We start from the raw sequence: 23088 nt of genomic DNA, 5'->3' as shown, positions 1-23088 counted from the left end.
TCAGATAATATATTCAAAGTAGCAGTGAAAAAGAAAAGAAATGAAGTCAGTTTATGAGGAAAGACTGAGAGTTTAGAGAGAGGAACATGAGAGGGGATGTGCCATCGGTCAGCCTTCCTGATGGTGACTGGCAGTTGGGTTGGATTTTCAAAAAGGGAGCAGTGAGATGAAAACGTAATGTTCATAGATCAGCTTTTCTTCCCCCATGTTTCCCTGTGTTGTCTGTCAGCTGAAGGGTGAGACCAGGACCAACCCCCAAGCTCATGTCTTTGTACAGTGTCTCTTTTCTTAAAACATTTTTATTAAAAATATAGTTAGCATATAATATTATATTAGTTTCAGGTTTACACAATAGTTATTCAACATTTATATACCTAAAGAATTGATCAGTCCGTAAGTCCAGATAAGACCGTAAGTCCAGCAATCATCTGGCATCATACCATGCTATCACAATATTATTGACTATATTCCCTATGCTGTACATTACATCCCCATGACTTATTTGTTTTATACGTGGAAATTTGGACTATTTATTGCCCTTTACCTCTCTCCTTTTTAATTTTTCAGTTACAGTTGACATTCAATCTTATTTTATATTAATTTCAGGGGTACAGCATATGGTTAGATGTTTATATAGTTTAAGAAGTGATCCCTCTGACTAGTCTAGTACCCACCTGGCACTATACATAGTTATTACCATATTATTGACGACATTCCCTATGCTTTACAACCCATGACTATTTTGTAACTACCAGTTTGTACTTCTTAATCCCTTCACCATTTTCACCCTGTCTCCCAACCCCTCTCCTATCTATCACCCTGATGAATCTAGTACCCATCTGACACCATACATAGTTATTACAATATTATTGACTATATTCCTGTGCTATAGGCTACGTCCCCATAACTACTTTGTAAAAACCAATTTGTATTTCTTAATCCTTTCCAGTTTTTCACACAATCCTTCAACTCCCCTCCTATTGGGCAATCATCAAAATGTTCTCTGTATCTATGAATGTGTTTCTGTTTTGTTTGTTTACTTTGTCCTTTAGATTCCACCTATAAGTGAAATCACATTGCATCTGTCTTTCTCTGTCTGTCATACTGCACTCAGCACAATACCCTCCAGGTCCATCCACGCTGCCACAGATGACGAGAACCCATTCCCTTCCATGGCCAAGCAATATTCTATTGTATGTATGTATCACCTCCTCTTTATCCATTCTTGTATCAACAGACACCCTGGATGTCTTCACATCTTGGTCATTGTAAACCATGCTGCAATGAACATATAGATGCACATGTTCCCTTGAAGTAGTATTTTGGGTTTCTTCGGATAAATACCAGGAAGTGGAATTACTGTGTCCTTCATTGTCTCTTCTTGTAGCCTTTGTTTTAAAGTCTAATTTATCTAGTATAAGTATTGCTACCCCAGATTTCTTTGTTTTTATCATTTACATTTTCAGGAAATATTTTTTTTCCATTCATTTTCATATGTTTGTGTCTTTCAATCTAAAGTGAGTCTCTTGTAGATAGCATATGTAAGGGTTTTGTTTTCTTACCCATTCAGCTACCATATGTTTTCGATTGAAGCATTTAATTCACTTACATTGAAAGCAAATGTTAATAGATATGTAGTTATTACCATTTTATTATTCATATTTTTGATATTTTTTTCCCATCTTGAGGAAGTCCCACTAACATTCCTTATAATACTGGCTTGGTGATGATGAACTCCGTTAGCTTTTTCTTGTCTGGGAAACTCTTTATCTGTTCCTCAATTTTAAATGATATCCTCCCGTTATAGTTGAGCTTTGATTGCTGTTGGCATGTCAGTGGGTAGGATTGGCCCTCGGGCTATTTGGCTGTGGGATTTGGCCACGCCCACAGCTTATGGGCTGCTGTGTAGCTGGCTCACCCCACTGAGTGGGATTTGCCCTAGTGGGCTCTGGTGACTATTGAGACTGCCCTTTGCATGCTGCTTGTGGGGCTAATTGGGTGGTGCTCTGCTGTGGTCTGAAGTTAGCCTCCAAGAATGTTGGTTCTGGGGCCTCTTGGGAGGGGCTCTGGTGCAGGCCCAGGTTAGCCACTTCCTGTGACTGGCTGGCGAGTACCTGGTATGAGCTACAAAGTGATCAGTGGTTAGTAAAGCCTGTGCTTTACCTGGAGATGCATGGGAGAGGCCTCACTGTAAACCGAGGATGGCTGTTACCAGTACCAGGTCTGGGGTAGCTCTGCAAAAAGCCAGGACACTTCAAGGCCTGCTGCACCTGGCGGCTCCCATAAGGTTCAGCTGCTGATAAAGCCTCCTGCGGTATGCAAGTTGGGTAAGGCAGGGTCTCAGTGAGTCGGCAGGGTGGGGCAGTGGAGCTCACCAGGCCAATCAGATTCAGATTTGGCGGTGTGGGGGCGGGCTCAACACAGGAAACATGGCGCCCCCTGTGGGCTGCATGTGAGGAGGGCCCCACATAGGGAAATGGGGACTGTCTCACCAGTCCTTGCCCTGAAGTTATACAACTCAGTCTCTCCTCATATGTCTCCAATGCCCTCAGAGCCACTGTCCCTGCACCGGAGCCCAGGGTGAGTGCCTGTATGGGCCCTTTAAGTGTATGTCTGGGTTTCCCCGCAGCCTTCCACCCCACCCAGACGTTTGGAATCCCCACTGTTTTTCAACGGCAGATGTTGTGGGGGCTCCTCTTCCTGGCAACAGTACTCTGGGCTGGGAAGGCTGGTGTGGGGTGCTGGAGTCCCTCACGCCTTCATGGAGAACCTCGGTGGCCAAGAATCTCTCCCAGCTGCCACAGGGAGGGTGGGACCAACCTGTTTCATGTCTCCGCCCCTCCTACCAGTCTCAACGTGGCTTCTTTTTTATATCCTTAGTTATAAAACTTCTGCTCAGCTAGACTTCCGATGGTTCTCCAGGTTGATTGTTCTATAATTTAGTTGTAATTTTAATGTGTTCACAGGATGAGGCAGGCACAGTGTTTATTTACTCTGCCATCTTGGATCTCCTCTAGAGTGTCTCCTTTTTTAAAGTTATTTTGAAGAAGGCAAGTTCTAATGGTGTGTGTGTGCGTATGAGAGAGAGAGAGAGAGAGAGAGAGAAATGGAGGTGTCTGGAGTTGAGGTGAGTGACTCTCACTACTAACCAAACAGCAGCCCCAGCTCACCTAGATGCAAACTGGGAGGAAGCCTGTGAAACGAATCACAATCCAGAAGGCAGTTCTGGACAATGAAATTCAAATAATCTGCTCCCTTTTCAGCAAGAAGTTCAATGTCACCTTTGCTATCTGTGAAACGGAATTATAGCTTTTGCTTTGTTCTGCTCCAGGGAGACACTTCTCAGATAATCTAGTGTTTTTTTTATTGCTATTAACCTCCCTGTCATTAATAAGGTTGTGGTATGGTACACTTCAGTTAATTAAAACTATGTTTTCATTGACTGGTATTTCTTGGATAGTTCAGAATGTACTTCAATATTTTGTAGGTCCCAAGTCATTTTTATGACTTTTGTAATTGTTTGATGTTGTGAACATAATTTCTGCTATGTGAAATGTCTGAATGTTTAATTCCAGGTTAAAGGAAATTTGCTGCACATGGTTTGGATTTCAGTCAGTAGCGGCCTAGTCTAACCACAAAGTCTTCTATAATTAGTGAATTTATTTTTATTTCCAGTGTCTTTCCAAGTGCTTCTTGTTTGCTATTTTCAAAACAGGCAGTTGTAATTTTGCCAAATACGCATGCCCAATAATATTATTTTAGTTTAAATACTTACATACATGAATGTCATATGAACTCAGACATCATGAAAAAAAATTCTTCTATAGACTCATTAAAATGAGATGGTAAGAGAAAGGACGTTAATGTAGGCAAAAAAGAGTCACTTCTTAAGTGTAATTGTCCCAGAAAGTTGAAATCAAAATGCCTCTCCAAATGAATACCAAAATGATTTTTTAATAACAATGATAACACTTTGACATATATTTACTTATTTGATTATTTCAATTTCCCTCTGAGGTAAATGGGGCCAATGTCATTAATGTCTCTATATCATAGATGAAGAAATTGAGATTTATAAAACTTACGCAAGCTTGTCCAGGTTTAGAGTGAATTGGGATTCAAGCTCAGCTTTTATGATGTCAATTTCTGAGCTCATTCTAATGCCACAATCTGGGTTTGGAACCCAGGGTAGGGTGGCAACAGATTTCTGTTATGCAGTGGTACGAATCTGTACCACTTCTCCTCTTTGAAAATGCAGAAATATTATACAAATTTTGGGAAAAGCCCCCAAAACAGCTTCTTTACGTCAACTTCTGAAGCCTTGGGGAGAGCACATTTTAGGTAATTGATTTGTTTTAAGCTAGACATAATGAAAACACTACTACTTTCCTTTCATTTGTATGGGCTTCTCTCAGCATTACTTTAGATTTTCTCTTAACAACTGCCCAGAATTTACTATGGCTGATGGGATGGTTTTATCAGTGTGTTAGGTTTTAGTGGACTGCAGTAAAATCCAAAATTAGAAATGCTAAATGAACACGAAGCATATTTCTCTCCTACTTATATAAATTCTGTATGTTGGCAGTAGTTAGTACACGCAGACCCAGGGAAAAGCCCTGAGACTGAAAATCTACCTCTGCAAATGCAATTTGCAGTCTCTCCTCCACGCTCCACCCCTCATGAACTGCTCTTGCAATCTCCCGTGGCCCCCTCTTCTGAGAGGTGCTCTGAGTGGTCAGTGAGGAGCTTCAGTAGCACGGCAGTAGTTTACTTAGTTGCCAGTTGACCGCATTACACAGTCTGCAGCAATGGGTACAGACACATGCAAGACAAGACACAAATTAAACCAAGGAGTCTAAGTATTAGTAACAATTGTTTCCATCATGCCGGGCCAGGATCCAAACCAGTGGGTTAGTAGGTCACCTAGGCTTGGGGCAGGATCATTTAAGGCATTTGCTTGAGTTTTCATATGTGCTAACAAAGAAGAAATATTAGCAGATTCATCTGATATAAAAAAACACAACGTTTACTTTGGATAATGGCACAGTCTTCTCACCCTCCACCCCCCAATAACTGGATGCCACAGGAACAGCAGAAGTCTAAGGACAGAAAGACAAATATTTACTAGGGACTTGAATTGGGAGATCTCTGTCTATGAGAATTATACTTGTAGCCTGATCTTCAGATGTTAATGCGGCCACAGTCTTTGGAACCTGGCCAGGCCGTGTAAACCATGTATGTTGGCCCGGGGTCAGTGGTGTGTAAGGAGGTGAATAGGAGGGGGGATATGCCAGACTAGGACCCCTACCATCTCCCCTCTTTCAATGGTGTATGTGCGGGTCCACGTACAGCATGTCTCCATGAGTCCCGACTGCATTAAGATGACAGGGTCCCACTGGAGACTGAGCAGCGCCTCCCCACCCAGGGAAGTGAAGAAACTGACCCATCCTAACGGAATGTCCAGTTGCAGCTTTCAGTAAGTGGTCCCCATTCCAGGGACAATAGGTCACGGGGCCCTCAGTATCATAGCCTGTGGGTCCCTGATGTTGGCAAACATCAGGACTATTGCTGTGCCTTTTGTTTCCCACACCTTTGTCTTACTGGGTGCGTCAGCCTGAGTTCCCAGCCTAGCATATGGAGCAATGGGCCCCACGGTTGGTCGTTTAAATGTATTAACACTTGGGGAAGCATCTTTGTCCACCCTGCAAAAGTAGGTTTCTCAGTTAATAACTTTACCTGTTGTTTAAGGCACCATTTTTTTGTTTCACCAACCCAGCTGTCCGGGGGTTATACGGGAGATGGCACCTCCCGATAATTACAGTGACCACGTCACTGTATTAGAAAGGCCGCCCTGCCTCCTCAGCTGCGCACCATCCTACTTGGGCCTTACAGTGCCCACTCTCCCAGTGTACCTAAACTGCAGTGTCTACTGACGCGTCAGTTGCTAAATCACGCACATTTTTGCCAAGGCATCTGCTTCCTGGTTTCCTGGAGGGTAGCTACTTCATGGGCAGGGACCTGAAAGACAAGATCGGCCTCACATTCTTGTAAACAAGCCCAAATATCTTTCCCCATCTCTTGTCCCCTTTGGGGCCAGAGTCCCAGAGAGCAGTTTCCAGGCTCTCGGCCTCAGGTGGAAAGGTGCTGGCTCGGTTATTAGATGGCCGTCAGCTGTAATCAGACGGCCATCAGCTGTTACTGGTTAGCCATTAGTCACTAACATAACTTCCGTGGCTACGCTAGGGGGTTGGTTAGTTGGTTAGTTGGTGGATGGCGGATTGCGGATCGTGTGGATCCTGCTTCCTGTGTCTCCAACCCAGCCGCCAGCGAGAATATAGTGGTATGAACCTCCTATCCATGGCTCCGTTGGTGTTGCTTTTTGGCCTCACCATATCCTGAGTTCTTATGTGGGGAGCGGGACCAGAGACCCCACGTAACATGCCCATAAAGTTCATAATCATCCATTTCCCATTGTGTCCAAACCGTACTGTCCAGTCCCTTTAAAATAGCCTGTTTAGTACACAGGATCAGGAGGCAAGGTTCCCATGTGACTACCAGCCAGACAGCTCTTAATTCAGCCCACTGGTTACTACTGTGCTTTGTTCCTGTTTCCACCCAGATAGTGTCAGTGGATGATTGGATGGCCACTGCCATCCAGTTTCCCTACTAGGGCCGTCAATATACCAAGCTTCAGGTGGAACGTGCCCTGTTCCTTCTTTGCAGGTTGCAGAGGAATAGGAGCAGAAGCATTTGGACGGTCTATGTATGCGACAGGGCCTACTAATTGTTGCATCTCTGAAAAGAGAGCACTGTTTGATAGAGCACTCCTCTGCTGCAGGGAGGCCATTGAGCCAGCGTAGGAGTCTGAGCCCTGGCACAGGCAAGTGGGAGTATGTTGTCATCTGCCCCTCGACGGGAAAGGAACTTCTTACTGTAACTGGCTGCTCTTTGGTAAGAGGCTCCACCTGCAGGAGCACTGCACACACTGCCAGTAATTGCCCTTCTGTTGGGGTTTATATGATTTCTACCTCCTCCCACAATTGGGACGAAAATCTAAGTGGCATGCTCTCCTTTTGCTGTTTGTTTCCCTCATGCCCAACCCATGCCTCCCGGGGTTACTGAAATATCTAATTCGAATAGTAACCCCACCTGGGAGATTCCACAGGCTTTAATCGGTTTGAGCAGTACTTTTTGCTTTCTCAAAGGCAGCCTGTTGTTTGACTCCCGGGTCCACTGTATGTCCTTTTAACTTGGTGATATCATGGGCAAAGGCATTGTGCTAAACGGGTATAAACATTCACCAGTCCTCCCAATTCCCACAGAGGTCTGTACCCTTTTCATATGGCTTGGCATGGGATCGGTTTGTACTTTGTCTAAAATGTCCTCAGGGACAACATGGGTCTTACTCGACTATACTTACTTACAAAACGTGACTGCGGTGCCTGGACCTTGACTTTGCTGTGATTTCACTGTCTGTCCTCTCTGTTGTGTGTGATTCAGCAAGGCCTGCAGGGTTGTCTGCAGCAGAGGCACATCTTCATAGGTTAGCATTATGTCATCAGTATAATGAGTTTCACAGAGGTTGGGAAGGACAACCGTGACAGGTCCTCAGCCACCGTCCCATAGCATGTCATGAGGCTATGGAAAGCCTTGAGGGAGGTAGCACTTGGAGGGCATATCCCAAGTGGGAAACACGTTTTCTAACAGTTTCTTTGCCACCGTGAGGGCATCAGCTTTGCAGCAGGGAGAGACTTCACCCCATCCTGAAAACATACACACAAGGATATAGTGAGAACCTGTCCTAAGTGGCAGTGCAATAAAGTCCAGCTTAAATGCATTAGGATGCATGAAGGAATGCAAACACTGAAAACTGGTGTGTGCTGGGGAGCAGAGAAGAATCAGGCGGCCATCGTGGGTTTCCCACAGCACCAACTAGTCGTTTCGTTTACAACCATTGTTTACTCATCTACATTTCCCTGATTTCGGAGCAGACTGTTGCCATGTTACAAGGACATCAGAACAGCAAAAGTCTGGCAATGAGGGGTCATTTTTGCAGAAGCAGGACAGACCTCATCCGTATGTGCCACACTCTGTAAATTTTATTGCTGCTGCCTTTTAATGAAAGTTAGCTAGCTAGGGCATTTCACATACAGGAGGTTAGCTGTTATTATTGAGAAGATTCAGTTTTCTTAAGTAATCCAAGACCTGATCAAGACAACATAAAACACAGAAAATTATTCTGATAAGACATAGAATCTTTGCTTTCTAAGCGGAAATCTTGTTACATGATCATACCAGGAGCAGACCCATAGTCCAAGAAAACTTTGCCCTTTTAACAGAGAAAAATAAAACCAAACCCTAATTTTGCAAGAGTTTACTTTTGATAATTAAATCCACTTAATAAATCCATTCTAATCTTAGCCAGCTGGACCACACATTAAAATTTTTCCCCAAAGATTTCTTTTTCTCAATACTTCTACAATTATTTCTAAAGATTTCACCTAAAACCTTTTATTCTACTAAATCTATTTAATTTATTTGTTCTTAACAATTATCTTTAGGTTACCCACAAAACATTCATGAGACTTTAGATAAAATTCAGCCATCATTGTAAGTTATTATTTCTGCTGATAAATTTTTAAGCCTAGGTAAAATATGGATATTATATTTAATTCTGATAACTCTAAAGACATGTCTGTTTTAATTAATCCAACAAACTTCAACTAACTTTAATAGGAAATATTTCCCCAGATCACATGATCCTGAAAAACATTTGGGTTAGTTTCTATATTTCTGAGAATTTTAGAATACCCAATCATTAATTTAAGCCAATTAAGCATAGCTCTTTTACAAGTTAGCAATACCATCTGGAGGTAGAAAATATCACACAAATACAGCAGCTATATAGACACACATGAACATACAAACAGATGCAAACAGAGACCTCATGGCTTCCATAAAAGCAGTAGGATCTGTTCAAAGGAACTTTCGTTGTCACACCCCCACCTTTATCGGCCAGTCCTGATCCTAACAGAGTTGTAGACATTCTGATATCTTCTTCTAGTTTCACTTCTAATTTTCTAATCGTGGCTTCTGCCTCTAGCTGAGCATCAGTGGCCAGCCAAACTGCTCATAAAAGCGGCCAGCCCACAGCGGTAGCCATAAACTTTTCTTCCTTGCCATAGTGCCTCAGGCATAGTTCCACAAACAATGCATTAAATCAGCCTGCATCTGCAGGACACCCCTGTGTCTAGCATAAGGACCACCCCTCCCCACGTGGCACATGGAGTTTGATGACTAACGTTGGATTTCCCCCATGGATGTCTCTTCCCCAAACCCCATTTTTTGTTTTGGTCTCTTGGCTGGTTTGCCAATCGTTAGTTAGTACACATGGACCAGGGAGAAATGTTAGTACACATTTAACCACAGTTAAAGAATGGTTCCTTATTTTGTGTATTGCATGACTTTTTAAAGGTCTTTTCTGCATATAGATTATTTTTTATCAGAGATTCTATCAAGTTTCTGCCTGAGGATCATGGTTATTATAGTATTACTAAGAATAAGAATAATTTGCTATAACATTTTGCATTTAAAGTTAAGCAACTGGCATTTAAATTACTTTAATATAATATTCAGATTCCAAATAGTGACTCATGGGACTTTAGTCATTTTTTCTTTGCTCTCATCATTTATGAAAATGAGAATGCATTGAGAATTTAGGCTTATCATAACCATTAAATATGTACAATTTACACTATATAATGACTACTATTTAATTATATACAGTTTATAACATTTTTATTGGTGGTGAGCCAAGGTTTCCTTTTCATGCCTAGCACCCTGTCTTATACATAATAGATATGTAATCCATGAGCACTAAATTGAATTGACCTTCACTTCTCTGTTGAATTTATTTGACTGATATTTAGACCCCTGATAGCTTCTGCTAATATTCAGTCATAAGTCTCATGACAGTGTTCCACTGGCTGTGATTTAATTTGATTGTATTGAATGGTTGTAGGTTATTGCTATGCATAGAAAGGACCCCAGGGGATCACATTACTTCCTACACATGTAAATGTTTTGCCTCTGACAGTGACCACACCTGTAGCTTCAGGGACTAGGAAATCCTACAGAATACTGAAGTGCACAGAGGTCAATCAAATCAGCTCTAACCTGAAGACTAAGGATTATCACGAAATTCATTATTAAGTGCAATTACCATATTTATGACAGTCTTTAATCCTATTTAATCCTTCTCAAATATTGACTTGGTAATATACATAAGAGTGCATTTGATTATTTTCTTTGTATCTGAGCTACAAAGAAAACGTTCTGTGGTTTACCTTTTAAAAACAACATAACATTGCAATGAAAGAGATGCTCTAGTGACTGTGTCTGATTACAAGTTATACAACAAAACAAAACTTTTATTAGATTTAATTTAACTTTTATTAGATTTAAACTATTATTAGATTTAATTTGTCTTTAGATATATACTGCTAACTTTGGAATTAGGCTGACTTTCTTTTATTAGTCATCCTGGGCACTGTTTCAGTTTTTTTCTGGGTCACCTTCATAATGCATTCAACTGGAAAACAAATGGCTCATATTCACAGATTTATTAAGGGGTTACCATATTTATTTAGCACCATTGGCATCTGTTTGGCTCTTAGAGACTCTACGTTTGCTAATGGATAGGGTGAAAATTATACAGTCTACAACTTAGGTATTTAAAAAAAAAATCTTTAAAAATTTTTTCTATGCAGAACAAAACTTTCTCACAAATCCATTTTCTCTGCTGGCTGGGTCAGGGGCTCGAAGGTGGGACAGTAGTGGAATATGTTCTTAGATTTACAGTTCAAAGTATTTTGACCATCTGTTTTTCGCAGTTTGCATTAACTCAGTCTTTTTGAGGGAAATGTTCTTCATGGGTTTTCTCAGCTCCCCTTTCTCCTAGCCAAGAGGGCATCTGTGAGGGAGAATGCTTAGATTCTCCTCATGATAATGAGGGCAGATAAGGAGAGGCAGCTTGTCCACAAGTAGGTCCTGGTCTTGCCATTGGGTCCCCCCCACCCTCCCTAGAGTTAACTTTGGGCTTCTCGTTTGCTGGGTTGCTGCTTGCATCCGCGTTGATTCAGGGCTTGTAAAACCTGTGAACTGTTTCTTCAGCATGTTTTGACGCCTATGTGTCACTTTGCGGACTTGGCCCACTGTGTCCTCACTGACACTACAGACCCTCAAGGCTATGCCACTTCCTTCGCTCTGGACACTGCCTTGATCTGTCCACCCATGGGAACTGTTTTCTGCCAGGGTGTCACACTGGCCCTAAACATAGCAGCTCTATGTCAGTCTGTCTGGCGTTCAGCTTTTCTCACTCTTCCATGAACCCCAGAGAGAACTTGGTGGGGGGGACTTCTCTACCATGTGGAAGCTGAGGGTCACTCAGGGAATCATCATGGCCATCTCGACCATTCCCTTTCCCCGAAAGTGTCCATGTATTTGAGCCAGGACACCCTGTGATTCTGTATCCTCAATGATTTGCAGCCATCTTTCTTTCTACTTAGGGTTTCTATTCTTTCTTCACCCTTCCACTTGTGGGGTTTGATGCTGAGGTAATTGTGGTAGAGAAGTAAGGACATGGTCCCCTGCTCCTTTTCCTATACTGTCCCCTCCTAGCACTAGAAAGGCTTTTGTCTGCCAGGCCTCTCCCTGCTGTTTCCTCCTCCTTCTCAAGTGGGCTTTTGCTCTCCCATTTCCCTGGGGCTATAATGATGGAAACGTTGCCCTCGGTACGGGGAGTGGCCTGGACACAATGCTGTTAACACTCCAAGAAAATCATTAAGAAGTATTTAATATTAATATTAATTAATAATTAATAAATATTAATATTTAAAGACTTTAAAAATATTGTTATTGTTTCACCAAAATACCTTCCCTATTTTTCTGAACTGTATTACTTCATTCTTTCCCATCTTTGAAAAAATACATTTAAAAAATATTTTTTCCTTTAAAATGATAAATAGGATGTAAGTTCCTAGGCTACCCTTATTGTTTTATTAGTAGAACAATTAGTAGAGCAATTTTGAATAGTTAAAATAATTTTGTTATTTTAATCAATTTAAATAATGTTATTATTTCAATCAATTACCAACATAACAGATAGCTACCTCAGCTAAGGCATACAGCACAGTGTGTCTAGTAACAACAAGTTTTCAGTACTCAAGCCAAGCATTATGGGCACTAATAGCTAACTCAAGTTCCCCATGACAATAAATCCCACAGACCGGGGATCTTTTACGAACCAGGCTCAGGTTAAATTCTATTTCTGGGGATAGGGCTGTATCCTCTTGGTTGTGAGAGCCAGGAAACTCCAGATGTGGAAAAAAAAACAACCACATTTAGTAAGTCAAAGAATGGCAAGGATGGTATGGGAAAGGTTAGTCTCTAATGTACTGTCTTGCTGATACAAATTAATTGTTCTTCCTCCTGCATGGTTTACCTATGCAGAGATAGGGAGCACATAAAAGATAAGGCAGGATGTGAATTTGACCAGGTGTGCATGTTTATCACCAAGCTTAAAGAAAAAAAATCTCCCTTCTCCATATACAGTGCTTCGTAAATCAGCCAGCAAATACTAATGAGTGCCACTCTGTGCCAGACATCATGCTGGGCTCTTTAGAGAATATTTACAACACAGTCCCTGATTTTAAAGAGCTAGTGTCTTATTGAAAAGATCATCCATTCATTCATTCATTCATTCAACAAATATTTACTGACTTCATCCTTTGTGCCAGGCACTGTAATATTTGGGCGTAGACCAGAAATAAAACAGATATGAACCTTGCTTCCATGGAGCTTATAATCAGGTGATATTGCCTCGGACTGTATCCAAATATCCCCATTTCTAGCTACATGCAGTTCTTTTCCTTTACTATCAAAGAATTCAAGCAAAAGTGGTATGGTACCCAAATACTCATGGAGAAAGTGGGATTTGACTTAGCCCTTGAAAGAAAATTAGGCTGTGCATGTAGTAAAAGGAGTGGGAGCCTGTTCTGGATGAGGAGAACTCTGGGGACAGTGTATAGGGTGCATTGGAGGGCAGAGAGTTGATTGATCGATGGGCAGTGCGGGTCACAAAATTTGGGATTGGATCCCCTAACTCATTATCCAAGGTGTCTGCAGGGCCATTGTTGAGTTATTTAGGTCCTTTGGGATGTCAGATGTAGTCCCACTCAGGTTAGCTCTAGCAACGGGGGGTTGTTGTAATGGATTATTATGGCCCGGAGTATGTAGGCTGGAGTTAGAGGGCAGATCAGGAGGCAGAGAATCAACAATTGGAATAAATGGAATTCCATGTTAGTCTTCCACCATCATTGGACCTAGCTATTTTCTACCTGTTGAATTGGGTTTACATTACCAATTGCCAATTTTTTATCTCTACTGTCAAATAATTTCTTAGCTTCAGAATTTTTATTTGCTCAGTATCTGTTTCCTCATGGCTCTGGCCTGCTGCTAACTTTCTCATTTTCTTAACATTTCCAACTTTGGATTCTCACGAGAGGAAATCTTTGCCTGGTCAGTTCATTGTTCCTCGCTGGTCATACATATATCAGTGGCTGGCCTATGGCTTAGGTTTGCCTACATTATCCGGTTGGGTATACCTGGGATGTACAGAACCCTGTTCAAATATGGCAGCCTACGAATGCCCCTTCAGCAGGTGTTGTGTGTAGAGAAATTTCCCTTACAAGGGTCTATCAGTGAATCTGACATGATGAATGATATGTCCAATGTAGCTGAAATAGTCATAGCTAATACTTTTTGAAAGCTTACTCTATGTCACTGTGTCAGGTTCTAGTCTAATCACTTCCTATGTATTAACCCTTTTAATCCTACCAACAATGTTATGGGCTAATTACTACCATTGTCCCCATTTAACTGAGGAGGAAACTGAGCGCCAGCAAGTTCCATTAACTTGCTCATGGTCACACAGATAATAGATAGTGGAACCAGGATTCTACCAGGTAATATGTTTTTTAGTCTACTGTCTTCTATATCTTCTATGCCATGTGGCTAAATGTAGGATTTTATGAGGGATGTACTCTCTGTCCCTCCCTGACTCTTAATCATTCAGGCCTCCGTCTGCTCATCGTTCTACCACCGCCCTACCAGTTCTTTCAAGCCCTGGACCTCAACCCACCCACCACTTTATTTTCCCTTTCTCTGAATTCTTAGGGTAGCTACAATCTGTACTATTGTGAGGAAACCAGTGTTAACTGTATTTAAGGTCTCTTCTCGTTAGACTATCTTCTAATGTTTTCAGAAGAGGTTCAAAGACAGAACTTAAGAAGACCTTGGTTCAAACAGAAGTATTGGCGGTCACATGCCTAGTAAGTGTAATCTTGTTGGACAGTGAGGCTGTAAAAACCCAAAAGATGAAGTTCTACTGAGAAGGTTGTAAGACATTAGCGCCTTTATTGGCGTTGTAGCTGCTCCGAGAGCCGTGAGGCCCGTTAGAAGAGGCACTGGGCTACCTCTTTTGTTTCTCCGAGAGGAGAGCGGGAAGGGCAGGCATGCCGTATCCATAGGAAGGGCTTGTTGACCGTGTGAAATAGCAGGACCTGGAATGGAAACAACTCCAAGACCAACAAGTGAATAATGACAGTAGATTCCTTAGAATTGGCTGGATAAAGGTAGATATCTATTTTTATCCCTTATATAGAATAATTAACTGAGTGATTTTTTTTTTATCAGAAAGCAATATGTTTACAGTTAGATAATGAATTAGGAGGCAAAGGCCTAGTTTCTGGTCCTGGTTCTAGGTCTAGACTTGAGCAAATCACTTAACTTCACTGAGTCTTAATGTTTTTCACCTATGAAATGAAAATAATATCCATGTACTTACAGACACTCTCGGTAAAAACACATACAAATTATACATTTAAACGTCCAATAGTAATTAAGCCACATTGTGGCAGGTCTGGCCCAGTCAACAGGAATAAAAACAGATAAACATCTCTGTCCCTGTGGGGCTCATTAACTAGTGCAATCGACCAGGTCACACTGATACATTTTTAGTTTTTCACTCTGCTCAGTTATCCACAATTTTTTTTTTTTAATGAAACAAGTATTTGCCGAATAACTGTTGTACTTTAGTGGTGTTTATAATTGGATGAAATCTACAGATTGATTATTGGGCCGTATGATGGGTCGAACAGAAATAAGAAAGCTGAATTCCAGACAGGATTTTGCTGCAAGCTAGCTTTGTGACTATAAAAAAATAACTTTGCCTTATATATCCCTGTGTAAATGAGAGTTGGATTGTGTGATCTCCAACACTCCTTTTAGCTTTAACATATGCAGTTTTGTTTCCTCTCACAGGGATCAGCACCCTTTTGGTGACAGCTGGCCTGGTGCCTGAGAATTCGCCAGCTCTCAGGATATGCCTTGCAAATTCTACCAAATTAGGTGTTGGCAAAAGTCACCACGTCATACTCTAGAAGTGTGTAGTCTCTTTATGCTCCACATCATACCATGAGAATATCCATGGTTACATCTCAGCTAACCACAGTAGTGATTGTGTGCCACTTTCTGCCACTCTCTTGTTATTTCAATTGTTTCCCTAGAGTACACATTTCTTCAAGGCAGGAATCAAGACACGCATAATATATGTTATTTTCTGGATCAGGTAAAATTCATTGGATATCAGAAACCTGGATTGGCATTTGAACATTCCAAAATGATCCATATTTCCCCCCCCCCCGGAGTAGGTCAAATTCTGCCTGTACAGATTTATATTATTACTTTGACCAATTAACCCCTTTTATATATCATGAAAATATAAAATGTCAGCCCTCATCAGAATGATTTGTTCATCCAGATTAACAAAGTCTTGTTATACTTGTATAAAAAGAGAGTGACAATGCTGTAAATATTAGATCTTAATATGCAGTACAGGTGTCTCTAGCCCAAGTATTATAATGCCAGAGAGATGACAGTAAATCCCCAAAGTTTCCAAGAGCCTAGTTTTACAGTCAAAGGGATGAAATCCAATTATAGGGGGTTGGAGACAGTGAAGCAGTGTAGAGGATAGTTAGCATGTATCCTGGAACTAGACTGCCTGCATTTGAAGTCATGCTCTGCTACTTACCGTGGGTGACCCTGGACAAATTACTTGATCTCTCTGAGTCTTTGTTTCCTCATCTGTCAAGAGGAAATGATGATAGTGCCAACTTCAAAGAATAAAATAAACTAATATTTGTAAAATGATTAGAACAGTGCCTGACAAAGAGAAAGTACTTTATAATTTGGGGTTATTATTTAGGAGGGGGTTGAAGGGAGAGGACATAGGAGTAACTGATACATCACAGAGAGAAGCTGATGGTAAAGGGAGGTAAGAAATAGGACCACACTTACAAGAAAGGGGGAAAAAAACTCAAGCAGTTAAGCATAGGTGTTTCTGTGTATTTTATTTCCCAAGATAGGGAAGTGTAAAATATTTGAAGGTGGATGGAATGGATCCAGTGAACAGAAAGACGGAAGAGGAATGGTGTAGCTATGGAGTCAGGATGATGTATATCCAGGACACAAGTAACTAGAGATGCTGGGAGGTTAAGTAACTATCAAGTAGTTTTCTCTGTATTCCTCAGGAATCCAGCTAGCCTTTATAATATGCTATGAAGGTATCACTGAAATTCTGAAGACAGCAATGCAGACCACCATACCCCTCAGCTGTTCAGGATCAGGCAGTGGCTGGGGAGAAATTTGTGAGCTGATGTGAGGCGAGCAGAAGGAACTCTAATGACATGCTAAAGAGTAGCTACAGCCCTGTAGTGCAGCTGGATCATTCTGGAAGAAACCTCACAGACAGCCTAACAGTGTTCACTAGACAGAGGCAGAGTGGCTCCAGGAACACAGGCGTCAGGCATCCTCAGGCAGCCCAGGGGCCACCAACAAGCCATAGCAGTAGACCAAGCAACTGGGCTGCACTCAGGTGTCTGTAGAGTAACCCCTCATGTCAATCTTTTTACCACAATTGCCACAGGAAAATCATTTGATCCAAGAGTCAAATTCAAATTGGAGATCATACACACACACACACACACACACACACACACACACACACACACAGTCTTTTCTATCTTAACTGGAATCTTTAATATCCTGTAATAATATGGCTTAGTAAATACAGCTGCATAAACTGAAATCTTTGGGCTCTCAGATCCAGAGACTGGATCAGTTTTGCTAGCAGATTGGGTATCATAAATATTTGGCAATTTGGGAAAAAGACTATTAACTTAGCTGAAACAGAAGAAAGGGATTGATTTTGAGCAGGACGATCTTGGGCACCGTAAAGGACACTGTCTTCATGGTGGTGAGAGCTAAGGTGTCTAAGAAAGGCCCGCTAGTACCTCTGCATCCTACACTCTCAGGAAAGACCCATGTGGGTGAAAGTCCATGTATTAAAGGGATAAAGCAGTAAATGGAATTAAGTGTGAAAGAGTTTGGCATCTCCTGACATATGGTGGGTTCTTCACACGTGTTTCTACCTTTTCTCCCTTCCACCTAAGGTAATACCATTTTTAAATACTGCTTCTCAATACAGATGAAACAGTTTTGTGCTTAGCTACAGGGATTCCAGGCATCAGTACCAGGAGTGGAGAAGATTATTTTCTGTAGGACACTGTCCCCACAGTTCCTCAATCTATGCACGTAGGCAGCTTCCTCCTCTACCAGATAAACTTAACTTGCCAAATATTTGCTTGGAAGTGTACGCCATATAATTAGAGTCCCTTTCTGTAAGTGTGGTCCAATTTCTTACCGCCCTTTACCATCAGTTTCTCTCTGTGATGTACCACATACCTGTTCTGTGCACCCATCCCCAGCTTCTGCTTGCTTCGCTGCTAACTGCTCACACTGAGACCTCCAGAGGCTCGCTCATGGGCAGGACCAGAATGAAGCCTAAGAGTTGCATTCACTCCCAAGGCAGCAATGACTGATGGAAGTTGGTGTAGAAATCCCTGACCCCTTGTCTGGAGGTGGGACACATTTCGAAGGATAACTTATACTCCCAGATTTCTCTAAGATTCAAACCGAGGCTGATTCACCTAAATTTTCACCCTTGTTTGGCTTCTTCTCCTAATCTATTCGACTTTCCCACTCCCTTACTGTTTTCTCCTGGGAGCACATTTTTAAAAAATCACTGGCATGCAAAGCCTTGGCTCAGGATCTACTTCTAGGAATACTCAGTCTAAGATAGACTTCAGTCATTCATTCATTCATTCATACACTCATTCAGAAAAGTACACTCAGTCTAGTGAAGAAGAGTGACATATGGTTAGGTGAGATGTAACCATGGATATTCTCATGGTATGATGTGGAGCATAAAGAGACTACACACTTCTAACGCCAAGGGAAACTTAAAATAGGAGCATATCATCAGACCTGGTAAAGTGCTTTACACCAGGTAAGTCCTTATGTGTGCTAGAAAGTTTGGTCAATCTTTGGTCTCATAATACTGACCATTGAGGAGAGCCAACCATTTGCTTAGAATTCTATTTTAGTCACAAATATTTATTGGGCTCCTGCTATGAATCAGAGCATGAAAAACTGACAGACCAATAAGTACAATCTGATAAGTACATATTGAATAATGCATACAATGCTATGAAATATGATAGAAGGGATGATACTTTTCTAAGAAAATGAAAGGCTCGGTCGCCAAGGATAAGTCTAATTAATTCTGGACAGAAGTAGAGAGAGGCATTTTAGAAAGGGAATAGCAAACGCCACAGTAATTAGGCATGAAACAGCATTGGCACGTCTCTCTCTCTTTTTTTTTTTTTTAACATTTTTTTAAATTAGTTTTAGGTGCACAAAACAATGTAATAGTTAGACATTTATCATTTACATCCCTCTCACAGTGACAACCCCTTCCCCCACCCACTACCCCTCTGACATCGCACAGAGCCATTACATTTCCACTGTCTCTATTCCTAATGCTGTGCTCCGCTTATTGTAAATATATATATATATATATATATATATATATATACACACATACATACATACATATATAAAATTGTAGTTGACATTCATTATTGTTCAGCTTCTTGAAGAGTGAGTAGCTTAGAGGATCAAAGCAAAGTCCACACAAGGAGGAGAGGCAGGAGGTAAACCTGGGGGTATAGGGAGGAGCAGCTCAGTGGTGGGCCTTAGGTCCTTCAGAGCTTTATTCAGTGGTAACGGGGCACCTTCAAAGATATTTAGAACTTGCCAAGATTTGCCTTAGAAACAATAGGAAGGATGTGTTTGAGAGAAGAAAGACTCAAATCAGAAACACAGGTTAGTTAGAAGGCTGATCCTAGATTAAATTGTATATAATTTCCAATATCCAACCATTTTGACCCGACAAAAATGAGACTTTCATAAAGTTCAAACTGACACATTAGCCAAGAAGAATGAGGCACAAAGACTGGTGACAAGGGATGAAATAAAACAGACACATAGGAAAGAAAATGGACATGAAATGAATGATCCACTGGCTTCGGGCAGAGTAAGCTGCAGAAATGAGGTGTGACAGTGCAGCAGAGTTTTCTGATGTGAACGATGGAGTGAATCATGGAAAGTATCCGTAAGAGAGACAGCGCCCACCAGAGAAGTAATAGGGAATCATTCCACATTTCAGAACCCCTGCTTCTTCACTTATCACCTTGCAGTCCTCATTTCTTTAGTTCCGTCTTTTTTGGCTACTTGATATTGTGAAGGCCCATGATATCCCTGCAGTTGTATCTGCTCCTAAAGTTGAGCCAGCAAATAATGCAACCCCCAGGGCACTCACTTAGTTAAAGCAAGTCTCTAAATAAGAGCTTTAGCAGCATAATATCAGGAGGAGAAAACTTGTGGTCTTCTAGCTCAGGAACCCAGCCAGATTGTTCTTTAACATACAAAGGGTCTTCTCAGACAGGGGATTCTGAAAGTCTCAGAGAATAAATAGGAAAACCTGTTTTTTGTTTTTTTTCTACTCTGACCTCAACTCTCTTCCAGAGCCACAGTTTTTCTATAAAAAGTGCCACTAAACTTTTTATGTTTGCTCTGAAATAGGTATTGGCCAACGTGTCATTTTTGTTGCAAAGACATGCCGTTTTATTTTCCTTCAAATAGCATTGCCTTCTTAAAAGAGAAATAATCAATTTGCTTAACACTGTCAAGAATTGCAGCATTACATGTCTGTCTAGACATCTTGTGTAATGTCATGCCACTTGGGATGGGCATGTTGTTTAAGATGATCTTAACTCAACTTCTGAGAAAAAAAGGATTCTAGGAATCCAATATAAAAGGTAGACTAAGGAAACATTGTATTCCATTTTTTTCTTGTAACAATTTGTTAGAAGAATTTGTTACCAGAATTACTTCATTTTGCTATTTCTTGTAAGAGAATTACCGAGAAATGCATAAAAAGGAAATATTTTTCAGTATTAAAAAAAAAATTTTTTTTTGCATCCGGTGAATTTAAGCTCTTATTTGGAGAATGCTGTTGAGAGGTTGCTTCAGGGTCAATTGCACAGCGTTGGTCATTTATGCCAGAAATAGTTATGGACCATGATCTGTGTGCCAGGCACTGTGAGAGCTGCTAGAGACATAGTGGTAAGGAGAACCAGGCACGGAACATGAAACTTGTAGCTGAGCGATAATGACAAATATTAAACAGTTACACAAATAACTATTCATTCCAAACTACAATGAATTCCTGAAAGGAAAATAGTGGATAGCACAGAGTGGGGGACCAGTCCTAGTCCACAGCATATTCTCTGAGGAAGTGATTTTCCAAGCTGAGATCTGAAGAATGAGTAAAAGTCAGCTCAGGTGATTAGACATGGACCAGCACTCTCGGAAGAAGAAACTTCCAATGCAAAGCCCTAAGGAAGGAAGGAGGATGACACTGTTCATGGAGTTCATAGAAAGCTAGTGGGCCTGAACACACAAGAGCAAAAGGGCAAAAGAACTAAAACAGAGTTGGAGTTGCCACCAGAGACTAGACCAAACAGGACCTTGACGGTCATGTTAAGAATTCTAGTCTTTATCTGAACAGAAACAGGAAGTCACCAAAAGCTGGAGAGTGGTAGAATTAGAGTTACCTACACCCATCATTTGAAGCCAGTGAGTTTCCATTCAGCATTTAACAAGTGTTGTGATAACTGCTTTAGGGATTTAGAAATCATATAAGACATGGTCTCTGCTCTCAATATCCGGTGGGAGGAAATAGAGTGTGAGTCAAAGCATGGAAGCAGGAACGAGATAGTCTTGGGAAGATAATAGCTAAAGCATCTTTACTTACTTCATGATAGCCAATGTGAGCTGATGCACAGAGTTTGTGTTTGCTTTTCTTTGAAAATGTTTAAGGAAGTGTCATTGACAAAAGAAGTTGTAATCAATAATTCTGTCCACTGAAACCTTCTGTCTGTTCACAGATCAGGCACCACACAAGCAACTATGCATCCAGCTCCACTTCCTTACCCCACCGGTGTTCCTCAACCTTGATGGGGAGTGATCATTTGGAAAGGTGAGATTTAGGAGCTGCCTGGGTTTCCCGCATAGCCTTCCGCTATCTCTCTGTTCTGATCGGAGCTTGTGCTACAAAGGCAGAATATCTCTAAGAATTAAAATGGAAATTAAGCATGCATGTCTGATTAAGGAGGACTAGATTTCTTAGAGGAGCTGTTGTTGTTTTTATAATTTCACTTAAATTTCCTCCAACTAAGAACTTTCTGAAACTGGCTCCAGGCTGATCTTGTGACTGATCAACTCTCGACATGAAAGAGCATGCTTGTCACTGATTTTTTTATAGTAAGCACTGTCTTCAGGAGTATTTTAAGGCAAAGCTACCTCTGTTTTAAGTAGACATCAGATCTCAGTATGTTCACAATATGGTTAGCATACTCTTGCTTGCCCTTTTGATTAGACCTATTTTGTATAAAACATGTATTTCAATGAAAGAACACTCTAGAAAGCAGAGCAAAATATCAAATGTGATGCACAGTTGGCCATATTAAATTTTGAACATTAGTTTTCTCCCTCAAACACCTCATTTCAATATTTCTGTTATTGACTGTGCGTCTGATTGGATGAATAACCTCTGAGTATTATTGCTTGTGTGATCTTTTTTCTTAAATAAGAGAATGTGACAAGTTCCATGCTTTGCTTTTCAAATAAGTTGAACTCAATTTAATGGAAAGTCAGTGTGTTCATTTTATTCATTCCTTGGGTAAAGCCAGGTATAATAACTCCACTACTCAGCAAAAGTTGTTATGAGGGATGTGGACATTCAAGTAGCTCAATTTCTTTGGCCATTTGTTCTCCCATGGTTGAGGTAACTGAAAGATAATCACATCTGTTCTTCAGAAGAAGATCTAACTGCGTTTTTCAATAGAGATATAGTGTGCATCATTTTAGTATATTTCTTTCTCTTCTTTTGCCCATGTACTTTAACTTGATTTTGTTTTACGTATTTATGATAACATTATATATGCATTATTGTATCTTGTTTTTATTTCATTAAGTAAAATAAGCATTCCTCAGACTATTAACAAATTATTATTATTTTTAACAAATTATTTTAAAGTGATTTTAATATTTATATAATAGTCTAGTAGTTTACTTAATCATAATCTGTGCTCAAGTTTGGCACCATGATAAATTACTGAAAGACTGAAATGCAGAGGGTTTTTTAAAAAAGATATTTGTGATTGCTTTACCATAAGTCTATTTATTTATTTATTTATTTGTTACCATAAGTTTAAGGAATAAATAATATGTATATTTTTATTATTTATTTTTTTAAACAGACATTTCATTTATTTCAACATCATCACTAGGATTATATGTAAAATTTTAATATTCTTCAAAGATACATAGAGTCTGACTGCTTTCCAAAAGAATTACAGAGATTTAGAATTTTCACCAGCAATGTGTGAGAGTTTCTGCTTTGTTTCATTTTTACCAGCACTCTAAGTTATCTTATAAAACATACATACACAATCCTTTGTTGGTTTGATAGGAGAAAAAAATGTGTTTCATAGCTATTTAAAT

The 23088-nt window shown here is 40.6% G+C and overlaps 1 protein-coding gene across 1 annotated transcript in view; it reads left to right on the top strand.

Annotated features, from left to right (window-relative positions):
* PTGER3 (prostaglandin E receptor 3) overlaps positions 1-23088 on the top strand; it is a 91084-nt gene that overhangs the window by 63574 nt on the left and 4422 nt on the right. The window contains exon 3 of the mRNA XM_033115508.1: positions 21471-21562. Within this exon, the coding sequence (XP_032971399.1) occupies positions 21471-21562 (92 nt within the window). The remainder of the gene's footprint in view (positions 1-21470; positions 21563-23088) is intronic.

This window comes from Rhinolophus ferrumequinum, chromosome 9 (genome assembly GCF_004115265.2).
Source record: "Rhinolophus ferrumequinum isolate MPI-CBG mRhiFer1 chromosome 9, mRhiFer1_v1.p, whole genome shotgun sequence".
Lineage (NCBI taxonomy): Eukaryota > Metazoa > Chordata > Mammalia > Chiroptera > Rhinolophidae > Rhinolophus > Rhinolophus ferrumequinum.
This window is presented reverse-complemented; position numbering and strand designations above follow the sequence as displayed.